This window comes from Halichondria panicea, chromosome 14 (assembly GCF_963675165.1).
Source record: "Halichondria panicea chromosome 14, odHalPani1.1, whole genome shotgun sequence".
In the NCBI taxonomy this organism is placed as follows: Eukaryota; Metazoa; Porifera; class Demospongiae; order Suberitida; family Halichondriidae; genus Halichondria; species Halichondria panicea.
The window spans coordinates 2,062,937-2,074,616 of NC_087390.1; the positions used below are offsets into that span (position 1 = coordinate 2,062,937).

General features: G+C 42.3%; 3 protein-coding genes across 3 annotated transcripts; 2 read left to right on the plus strand and 1 right to left on the minus strand.

Annotated features, from left to right (window-relative positions):
* Positions 1-14: 14 nt before the first annotated feature.
* LOC135347465 (elongation factor 1-beta-like) lies at positions 15-5,861 on the plus strand. Its single transcript, XM_064545471.1, has 7 exons — positions 15-174; positions 664-789; positions 2,085-2,202; positions 3,838-3,904; positions 4,044-4,106; positions 4,402-4,532; positions 5,661-5,861. The coding sequence occupies exons 1-7, from the start codon at positions 95-97 to the stop codon at positions 5,745-5,747; spliced, it is 672 nt and encodes a 223-aa protein (XP_064401541.1). The 5' UTR covers positions 15-94; the 3' UTR covers positions 5,748-5,861.
* A 911-nt stretch (positions 5,862-6,772) lies between these two features.
* On the minus strand, positions 6,773-8,095 carry LOC135347464 (uncharacterized). The gene has a single exon (XM_064545469.1). The coding sequence runs from the start codon at positions 7,937-7,939 to the stop codon at positions 6,896-6,898; it is 1,044 nt and encodes a 347-aa protein (XP_064401539.1). The 5' UTR covers positions 7,940-8,095; the 3' UTR covers positions 6,773-6,895.
* Positions 8,096-8,769: 674 nt separating this feature from the next.
* Positions 8,770-11,673, plus strand: LOC135347475 (uncharacterized). Its single transcript, XM_064545486.1, has 3 exons — positions 8,770-9,803; positions 9,932-10,647; positions 11,456-11,673. The coding sequence occupies exons 1-3, from the start codon at positions 8,837-8,839 to the stop codon at positions 11,537-11,539; spliced, it is 1,767 nt and encodes a 588-aa protein (XP_064401556.1). The 5' UTR covers positions 8,770-8,836; the 3' UTR covers positions 11,540-11,673.
* The last annotated feature ends 7 nt before the right edge of the window (positions 11,674-11,680 follow it).

Here is an 11,680-nt window from a genome sequence, read left to right on the forward strand (position 1 = left end):
ACATGCGCAGTGTTAGCTATTGGGCAGAACCACGTGTTGTGTATTGTAAAGGGTCGTCAGAAGTTATAGATTCTGCTACAAGATAAGAAGAAAGATGGGATTTGGTGATCTGAAAACTGATGGTGGGCTGCAGGGCCTCAATGACTTCCTAGCAGACAAGAGCTATGTTGATGGGTAATTTCCAATACTGAATAACACTAACTATAGTTAATCATCAGATCTGCACTTATCACCTAGTTTGTCCCTGTTGCTCTGTACTATACTGTATATTAAACTGTATAATCATGTATACATTTTACGTAGTTCATATAGTATACTCAGGTGTTCTTTCTCGGAACTTCCTGTTAGTATGATCTTAATTTCTGACCCATCACATTATGCACCTTGTCTAAATGTAAGTCATACTGTAAAGCAGCATCGATTATTATTATTATTATAATTATGGTCCAAGAAACCATAGCTGCCCGGCAAAAGAGAATAATGTATGAAAGTATCTCTTCCCTAGCTTCTATCCATATCCCCGGCCCCCTGAATTAAAGCACTACTTGCCGCTTGGAAAATTCAACCATAATTATAGATTTATGTGTTATTTTCCCCCAGTCTCGCAAATCTAAGTGTCTGCTTTATATTTTATAATGATATTTGCGACCCTTCCCCTTCCAGGTGGGTGCCATCCCAGGCTGACGTGGCAGTGTTTGAGGCTATGGGGAATGCTCCCGGTGGCAAGTTTATCAATGCTCTCCGATGGTTCAACCAAATCAACTCGTACTCCAGTGACGAGAGATTGACGTAAGTTTGATAGATGCCTGTTTTGCGAACATTAAACATGCACGTTGATCACTTCGCAATAATCTTGCTAAAACCTAAACTGGTACTGTTCTTTAAGTTCTTGCTTTAACATCAAAATTTGCCACTATTAAAGCTAGTACTTTTTGTGTGAAAGCTATCCATGCTGTATACGTAGCGCATGGCATCTAGGTGAGTAGACTCAGATATTACAAACAGCAAACTAGAGCACTGAAGTGCTAACCCTCGGCTGTCGACATAAATATAAAAACCAGAGGAGAAGAGTGTTCAGTTATACAATAATAAACCAAGCACAATTCTACTTTTAGTAGAGACCGGTAAAGGATCACTTCAGCTGCAAATAGATCTACCTCGAATAAAAGTCGCATGTAGAGCTAGCCAACGTGCTTCTTAGCTTTTGCTCGATCAAAATCCGCCATTATTAAAAGTAATAACTTGTTGTTTGAAGGCTATCCATGCTGTAAACACAGTGCTATGGCATCCAAGTAACCAGATTCAGAAATTACAAACGCGCTGCGTTTACAGCATGGATAGACTTCACACAACAAGTAAATGGAAGATTTTGATATTAAAGCTTCGTTGTCGAATAAAAGCGAGCTTATTGTGTCTAATGGCTACTTCTCAAAGACCCCTCCAACACAACACTTGATAAACACATAGGTATCATTTAGAAATGATAATCTTGATTTTCGTGAAGTAGCTAGAGGTACACAGAGCCTCTGTGTCAGAGGCTTTTTCATGCTTGTGTTCCTATAGCACCTATGATATAGCTAAGGTTGTGTTACTTAGTAGTGTGCTATGTCCCAAATGGCCACACAAATGAGGTGAAGTTATGTTTAGCAGTAGAACTGCTCGTAGACTTTTTTACAGACGGCAAAAACAATTCTCATGAATTACTCATGTTTAGACTCCCACGTTAGAAGTAAGCCTCTTGGCGAAACATGGATGGTACCGGAAGTGCACTCCGTTGCCAATCCCTTTCTCTTCAATGTATGGTAATATCATCCCAGGATGTGGTCAATATAGCTGGATGATATCATAGATTGAAGATTGGAAACGAAGGTACCCCCCTCCCTGAGTAACATCTGTGCTACGCTGCGGTTTAATCGAGGCCATCACACCAATCTAGTAGGCCTAATAAACGTCTCTCTCGAATTGCAGCCTCCCCTGCCAGCAAAAGGAAATATTTAGTAGCCGCGACCTCTGATCAAGCATACATGTTTTTATTTTTCTACCCGACACTGGTGAGATTATCCCTTTGCCCTCTCCCTCCTCAGTTGGCCTGGCGTGATGAAGCCCGTGGGAGAGTATGGACCATCTGGAAGTGGCGCCAGCAAGCCAGGTGCCAAAGACGATGACGATGATTTTGACCTGTTTGGATCTGATGAATCTGAGGTGGTTTGAATAGAGTACTGTATTGTGATTTACACAATTGTTGTTGGTGATTGGTCTGTCTCTCATATTGCAACTCAGTGTGATCACCTTTCACTGTTGTGTCCCTCCCTCTATGGTGTGTAATCAATGACAAAATTAGCCAGGCAGGGGTTTTTTCAGTGCAGGTTAGAAGGTTAATTTTCACAACAATAATTATGTTTGCTTTCATAATTATGGCTAAAAAAAACATTGTTCCGTGAGAAATACATCCCCAATTTGAACCAATGGGTATCTGTGGCACCCCTGACCATGCCTCGTAGTGAATTGAGTACTGTCGTTCTCGAGGGGTGTATTAAGTTATAGTTATAACACGGGCACAAGGGATGTATGCACTGAAGCACGAAGGCGTAAGCCCCGAGGGCTGAGTGCAATATATGCCATGCATGCATGTGTTATAACTAGTTTATATCCCGAGGGCATAGCAACATAACACTGTCTTAGTAACACAATATAAACTGCACAAAAAGATAACAAAGACAACTCTAGACACAGCTCCATCTCTTCTTTCTTCTAGACGCCAGTATATGCAGCGTATTAGATTGGCATGACCAACGAATGGCTTGACACAAAATCCAATGCTGAAAGCACTGCAAAACAGCACTGCAAAACAGCCCCACCCCCACTACTGCTGCAAAGAAACAACCCCACCCTACTTACTGCTGCGAAGAAACAGCCCCACCCCACTACTCAGTGTATTTTAAACTGCTGCTCGAACAGCCCTCCACTATCCTCGGCATCACAACCAAGCCAAAGAAGCTCGCCTCTACACTGCTGCAAAACAGCTCAAGCCCCAGCAAAAAGAGCCGCTTCTAGTGCTATGGTGAAGCAGAATTGACATGCATCACAAAGTCGAGGACTAGGTCTAGGAACACAGAATCTTCCACAAAATGAACCTTGGACAATTTTAAAACCTGCATGGTCGCAAAGAAACTCCAGTAGTGCTGAACATTCCTGCATGGCTGGACTTACTTTGATATATACTTGTTATTTCTCATGATACAATAATTGTCTGCTTAATTTAATTGTCTGTCTAATGCCAGAGGGGAGTTTGTGGTTAGTGCGTTATGACTTTGCGGTCAGTGCATTATGACTTTCAGCAGTGCATTATGCTGCATATTGCACTTGGCAACAACGTAGCAACGGGATATAATATCTTATAGTAAACGAGCGTCTGCAAGGCCCCTTATTTTGCATGCTCTGGGATTGATTCTGATGCAATCTAGGCAGGTATATTTATATTTTACAATCAAAAAGTTGATACTTCTTGGCTAAAAAAATATCAGCAAGCATATAGTGTTAAATAAAGGGGGGTTGCAGCCAGCCCCTGGTTCCTACACCACGTACTGGACTAGATATTGGAGTGCAAAGTATATAGGCATGTTTTTTATTGTTTAATTTGTGAGGGTAGTTTCTTAGTGTGTGTGTGTGTGTGTGTGGGGTATGATTTTCTGAGGGCATTGTTCCCTCCCTAGTGGCTGTCACCTTCTGAGGGTCACTTTCTGCACTGTAAAAAGCATTTTCGGGTCCAATTTTGCTCGGACCATCTAAATTTACTGGCTAATTTTGTCGTCGAGTACACACCATACCTCTTTGCAGGATGAAGCTGAAGCCGAGCGGGTGAAGCAGCAAAGGTTGTCAGAGTATGCCGAGAAGAAGTCCAAGAGTGAGTGGTGTGTGTACTGCATGTTTGTAGCATCTTCATTTGGTTGGTGTAATATATGTACTTGTAGTAATGTTTGCATTGTAGATATAGTTTGTTTTGAAGATATGTATTTAAAGATTTCGTTTACTATTCTTCACAGAGAAGGTGATTATTGCCAAGTCCAACATTATCCTGGATGTCAAACCTTGGGATGACGAAACTGGTACGTTGTATTTACAGCACATAACTTCTTAATTTCCAGCATTAATGGTTAATTAGTCACTTTTTACTGGGTGTGGTCAGTCATTAGCAAGTACTACACGGGTCACAGACTGGGCATGTTATAAATTGCTGAAAGAGATGATGTCTCGGGAAACACTTATTTTGACCGAGTTACCTGGCAAAATAGCGGGCGTAACGCGGATAGTTTTCGGGGTTTTACTGCAGATTCAATGTAAGATGATCACGCGAACTGCTTCCGTTACCAATTCCCCTTACTCTTCTATCTATGTTCCCAGACATGGGAGTCATTGAAGCCAAGGTGAGAACCATTGAAGCTGACGGACTGCTGTGGGGAGCCTCCAAACTTGTGCCTCTCGCCTACGGAATCAAGAAGTTGCAAATTTCTTGTGTTGTCGAAGACGACAAGGTAATTTGTGCATTATCAGCATTATTTTGGCAGAAAGTTACATTATAGTTACTTTCAGTGTGCTACAATGTCTATGTGGCACACATAATTGGTACCTTGAGTTATACATGATAAGGCTACTAATTGCACAGGGCGTACAGTTATACAGTAGACTCTCGCTATTCCGGCTCTCTGAAGTACGGCCACCTCGATATATCGGCCATTTGGCTTGGCACGGAATGCTAGCTACAGTGGAACCTCCATAAAACGGACACCATTGGGGAACAGCCTTTTGGCCGTTATAGAGAGAGAGGCGGTCTTCCTTGGGAGGTTTCGATTGCCAGCTATGTATTTTCTATGTGTTATTTCTTGCTGCAATTGAATCTTGGGGCTTTGCTAACTGCTTCTTTAGCTCATACAAGCTTTAATTAGGCTGTAGAGACAAGCTACAGCCAGGTTTTCACGATTGTGCAAAATAATGCTATCTCAGCAATAATTTTCTGCTAATTCTGGGTGTGGTTGTCTGTTCTGGGAGGTTATTTTCCATTGCTAAAGCTAGTTGGGGACTAGAATGCTGCTCGTTATACGGAGTAGAGAGGTGGTCGCTCCTGAGAGGTTGCTGAAGTCATTGTAGTTTCAATCCGGACCTGAGCTCTTGGCCATTATATAGCGTGTGGTTGCTCTTTGGAGGTGGTCGTTAATGGAGGTTCCACTGTATATGTTTACTGCACAAAACTCACCCTGAAGTACGGCCACTCGCTATTCCGTTTACCAGTGCTGGCTGTCCCAAACAAGGTTTTCAATGTAATTTTATACGTATATTACGGCCGGATATGACGTTTTGGGTGTGGTTTAGCAAATAAAATTGAATTACACTTAAATAGAGAACAGAATGATTCATTCTCGAGACAAGAACCGTAAAAGTAGTTATTAGATTTGAGGTAAGGTCGGTTTAAGCCGCGGCTATTTCCTGAGCTACAGCCACCTCACTATTCCGGCCAAGCTGCATGGTCCCAAGGGTGACGGGATTAACGAGAGTCTACTGTATATACTTAAAGTTAGCATTTGCACTCTTAGCCACTCTTTTGTGTGTTTTACATGGTCATGTACATTGTATGTGAATGAAGGCCAAAAATGTTTATTCTGCAGATTGGTACTGACTTCCTTGAAGAGAGTATCACAGCGTTCGAGGACGTCGTTCAATCCGTCGACATTGCTGCCTTCAATAAAGTATAGAGACAATTTAGGGCCACACTTGTGACCGTAAACTATTATGTTCTTGAATAATTATTATGAAAAAATGATACTTGCCTTCTTTGGGGTATTATAATTATAATGCCTGACTATTGATTTACTGTACACATGCGGCAGGGAAGAGCATACGTGACACAGTAATGAGAAATGAGTACATGTACTATAGAAAATCAGTACAGTGGAACCTCGATTATCCAGAGCAGGAGGAGTATCCAACTGTGGCAGGTGTGGTATAAACCATGTTAAGGTACAAGTATGTCATACACCACTCTCAGACCGCATTTTAAGGTTAAGGTATACTAATTGCTCATGAATAATTTATAAGATATTTATTTTCTTTATTTCTCATCACAACATTATTTTTGTAACTTTCAATGATTATCAATGAAAAGAGAACATGAAACAATGCTAGCTTTTATTGTAGCTAAAAGTATCTATGTCTTATAATCCAAGGGAGTGGTGTGAGGTCAGCTGGAAAAAAACTGAAAATTTTGTTTGTATCCACTGAAAACCCTTGGTTAGCAGGAACACCGGATGGTTTGGTACACGATCCTGATTCCACTCAACCTCTTGGCTTGCTCGAAATTAAGAATCCATACTCTGTTTGAGAAATGACGATATCCGAAGCTGTTGAGAAACCTTTTTTCTATTTAGAAAAAAAAGGAAACGATATCTACCAACTGAAACCAAGACACAATTACTATTATCAAGTTCAGTGCCAATTGTATTGTGCGGACAGGCTCTGGTGTGACTTTGTTATCAGTACAGAAAGACATGCATGTCGAAAGAATTCAAAGAGACCCTTTGTGGCGTGGAACTCTAACATCTATTCCTCTTCTTTACTTTCTGAACTAGCATGCCCTAGACACCACACAGGAGGTATTAGAGAACTATAGGCTTCCTTTTTATAATTCTTTTCATAATAATAGATCTTACTTTAGTATCCTTTTCATGTATCTTACTAATCTTCAGCCTGTGTTTGCGCTTTTCCACTGGTTCAAGCAGGATGAAAAACAGGAAATTAACTTATCATGAAGACATAATTATAAAGTAGCCATTGAATGGAACTCAAAGCAAAAAACTATAATAATGTAGATCTCATGTATCAGACGTCCTGCGGATAGTTCTTTTTAAGCCAGATTCTCGTATGGTCTATATGGATGTACAAACAGATCACGTTTGCAAGTTTGTCGCCCTAACAATTTCTTAGCATGAAAATTTGCTAACCATTGCTGCAAAATTGGTTCAACTGATTTTCGATACTTTTCTGGTGTTTCTGATCGAATGTCAGTAACAATTTGATTGACGTCATCGAAAAACTCTTTCCGTGGGTAGTCGCGGTGCCTTGAGTTTATTACTTTAATACGAGGGTCGATAACCACTTCATCATTAAATAGGATATTACACTTGATCATAAGATATACTTGTGAGTGCCACCAGCCCACTGAATCAAAACTTGTTGTGTATGGAAGAATGTAGTCTATCGCTTGATAGTGAAAGGCGTTAAAGATTGCATCCATGTCGTATACTTGTATGTATCCTGTGAGTTCACAATTCAATCGCTCGGGAAAAGTTTTACGAGAGAAACCCCTTTGTTCGTACGTAATAAGTAACGTGACTACAGCGAGTTGGAAGGTCTTGAGAGACTCCTCGTACATTCTCCATGGATTCTGTGTATTTTTTTTATCTGCCATTATCAGTTGAAGATCGTCGTCCATGAAAATGTAGTACATGTACTTTTCTTTCCTTTCCTTGGCTGCTTGGTAAAGCAAGTTTCTTCCAACAGTCCAGGTTGTAGACTTACCCGAGTTGAATATGTATTGGACATGAGGAAATGATGTCGATGTGTCATTACACTCTTTTTTGAAACTGAGGATGATGATATCACACTGGCATGCTTCAGAGTCTCCAATCACTTTGGGAGACTTTAGATAAGTTGGAATACAGCTTTCTGTTTGCGTTAGATAGACAAATCGAGTCGGTGCAATTTCAATATCATCAGTTGCCACCGTAGTAGTAGAATTAGTTCTAATATGAAATTGCTTAATCATGCCCGGCCACTGTGGCGTGACCCGTACCCCGTGGTACGTTAATAGGCTAAGTACTACAACAATACCAAGCCAAACCATTAATAGCACCACCTTCAGCTTTAGCCTTGTTCCCAGTATTTCCATTATAAGCTTGCTATGATGACTATCTATCCAGTCATAGATTTCCTTTTACTATCTATGATCTAGTTAAGTTGGGAGGAAGTCCAACCGTCCGGCCAGATCAGAGGCCGAGGAGGTACGTACATACGTACTGTGTGTACGTAGACACAGAGGCGGTGCAATTAGATCTAGCCTTAGTTGGGCGGAGCCCGACCGTCCCTGACAGGAGGTAGGGTTTCAAGCCTATGTCAGTATTAGTCTCATGAATCAGCCGCCGTTCTTTTGGAACCAAAAGAACGGCGGCTGATTCATGAGACTATGTCAGTATGTGGGTTGGTATAGTCGCATGCTCCAACTGGTTGAGGGTGGGGCACGGTCTTTAACAGTTGGGTCCAGCACTACTTCTCGTTACACCTCTTTCTTTATTTGAGACGCTCGATCACCTATTTGACCATCAACTTGCATGTGTTTCTACATAAGAATGACGCATTTGAATGAGGCTTTTTCAAATTAACGTTTCTTTCTGTTACAGCACCGAAACACTAGGTGTAAAATTAATATTAAATTTGAGACTCTACAGATGAGCCCTGCCCACCCAAAACTCGAAGTAGTGCTGGACCCAACTGTTAAAGACCGTGCCCCACCCTCAACTAGTTGGAGCATGCAAGACTATACCAACCCACAATCTTGTTTTCGAACTTTTTGTTACTTCAGTGCACATGCTCTTCCAACCCTACTCTTCCCCATTTTTCACAAAATGTTTTTTGCACTTGTGTCATAATTATGCTGTAAAGCTCTCAATAATTAAAAAACAAAAGCGCGCGCGCGCAAATGTTTGACTAGACTACGCCTCTTTCAGGAGACTAGCTAGCCACGTGGTTGTTATATAAATATAGCAAGATGTGTGTGCTCTAATCAGTAATGGCTAGTATATGTGGTAATGTCTTCTCCAAGTTAACTATATTCTCCAAGAAGATCTTTCTTCCATTGAGACTCTCTCTGAAATACAATCCATCACTGATTGGAAAGTATATGAGTAGAACTTTTGTGACGTCCAGCACAGTCAAAGAGGAACAATACAACAGCACACAGAAGGTGCATCACAAGCCTGTCCTCATAGCTGATGATAATTATGAACAGAATACAAAAAAATGGATATCAGAACTGATCGAAAAAGTGAAAGCCGTTACCAAACTGAACATCGAATTTCCTAACTATTCTTCTTATGAGAGGATGTTACTATTTCTTATAACTTCAGAACATAGAACAGATGCATTGGACGATTTACTCAAACTTGAAGTTCTGGAAAGATTAAATTCATTTCGCCCGATTTTTCTGCCAAAACTTCTATCGACTCTAATGAAGTGCAACTGTATAAACCGGCTGCTACTAAAAGCAAGCTCGGAACGGATTTGTCAACTGATAGAAACCGATTTAGATAATGTGCCGGACAATTTTAACTTTGGACAACTGTTTTGGGTGTTTGGTAAAAGTCTTCATTACAATCAATCACTTTGCAATTCACTACTAACTCTTGTTACCAATAGAGACACGCTCCTTACTCCATGGATGGTCGGGAACATTGCTTGGTATTGTGCACGCGTTCAATACTACAACCCGAAACTTCTCGATCAAATACTGGAATACACGTTACACCACTTGGACGAGTTTCCTCGACTGCAATTGAGCAACCTTGTCTACACCCTGGGGCAATTAAACCATGGTAATGCAGAGCTACTGGCGGCTGTGGGAGAGATCCTTGAGAGGGAGACACTACCACCTAGCGAAGGAGAACAGATCTACTGGGTGTACATGTGGACCTCTATGGTACTCGGCTCAATTAGACCCGGGATAGCAACTCGTCTCTTTGACAACCAGTTTATTGAAGGTGGGTTGCAATTACGTGTGAATTGTTATCAGGCATTGATCCATATACGTTGTAATTACTTTACACTTGTACTACTCTCTCTCTCTCTCTTTAAACGCCTCCCCCCCCCCCCACACACACACACACAGCCTCCATGGGCGGCGGATTCCACTTGAGTGTTCTACTCCAACTCAGTATAGCTGTGAACTATGAGCACAGGAAACTTGGACTAGCTGGTACCAAATCCATTCCCAGTAGATGGGGAGAAGGTTTTGATTCCATTCAAAATGTGGATGTGAAGCACACACGAAAAGCCTCGATTGATCGACTTGATCGATACAAGGCTGGTGGAACAGCATCCATGTTCTCAGAAAATGCCAAGAGAGCTTTGGCTCAAGTTGTCGGTGAAGATTTCTTCACTACCGAAGCTATTTCGTTGTCTGGCTATATCGTGGATTTTGAAATATTGCTCGATTCCAATAACAGGCCTGTCCGCATCCCAAGACGATGGAAAAGGCAATGGAAAGAATCCGTTATAAGTAGCATCTATTCCAATCGGGTACGAATTAGAAAGAAAGCATCTCAAGTTTCTTCTCTCATTGAAAAGCTAGAAGGTGCTGAGACTAGTACAGAGTGTGTAACTTTAAATGATGCCGTTTTGGACTCGAAATTCGATCTCAGAATGCGTATAAACTTGGCCAGTGACTGGGGGAGCAAGTTTGAGGCCATTCCACGGAGGGTGACTCGACGCATTGCTATTGAGGTGGATGGTATTATTCATTTTGCAGCCAACTGTGACCACGAGATGGGCCGTACAGTGATCAAACACAGACAGCTGAGGGCCCTAGGATGGGAGGTTCTGCAGGTGAGGGTAATTAAGCTCATTCTCCTCTTCCCCACTATCCCCCACCCTCTCCCCACTGTCTCCCCACTATCCCCCGCTCTACCCTCCTTTCCTCCCCACTATCCCCCGCTCTCCCCCTTCTTCCCCACTATCCCCCACTGTCTCCCCACTATCCCCTACCCTCTCCCCACTATCCCCCACTATCCCCTACCCTCTCCCCACTATCCCCCACTGTCTCCCCGCTCTACCCTCCTTTCCTCCCCACTATCCCCCACCCTCTCCCCACTATCCCCCACTGTCTCCCCACTATCCCCTGCTCTACCCTCCTTTCCTCCCCACTATCCCCCACTGTCTCCCCACTATCCCCCGCTCTACCCTCCTTTCCTCCCCACTACCCCCCGCTCTACCCCCCACTATCCCCTGCTCTACTCTCCTTTCCTCCCCACTACCCCCCACTCTACCCCCCAGTATCCCCCACCCTCTCCCCCCTCTTCCCCACTATCCCCCACTCTTTCCCTATTAAGCTTATCTGTGATAATTACTAGAGTTTGCAATCCTAGAGCTTTTTCGTCACCTGTACATTGGCTCGTTTAATAATTATACTGAATAGCGTGAAATTATCGAGGGGCTTAATTTTTGGCTGTTTTTGTGGATTAGCAGTCCTACACGAAAATTGTTCTTTAATCTGCTATAACGTGCAAAGATTAAAGGCGTGGCTTCCAGTAAGCAGTCATCCCATGCTTGTAGAAGCCATTCCACGAAATACGAGTGCCTCGAAAATTTCGCACTATATACAGTGTAACTTATTTATTCCGCTATAATTATACAGATTCGATACCAAGAGTGGGAGCTGCTGAAAGATGGAGACGCTCATGTGCAGTATCTAGCCGAAAGAATATTTAGTTTACCATAGCTATATTCATGTAGAGCAGCGTAGACAATGTTAGCCTCGATTCCAGGCCGCGCGCCTTGTTTAAGCGGCCTGGAATCGAGGCTAAGACAATGTATGATTGCGTGTCATGGAAAATTGTGGTTTACATCAATTTGTGTTTTT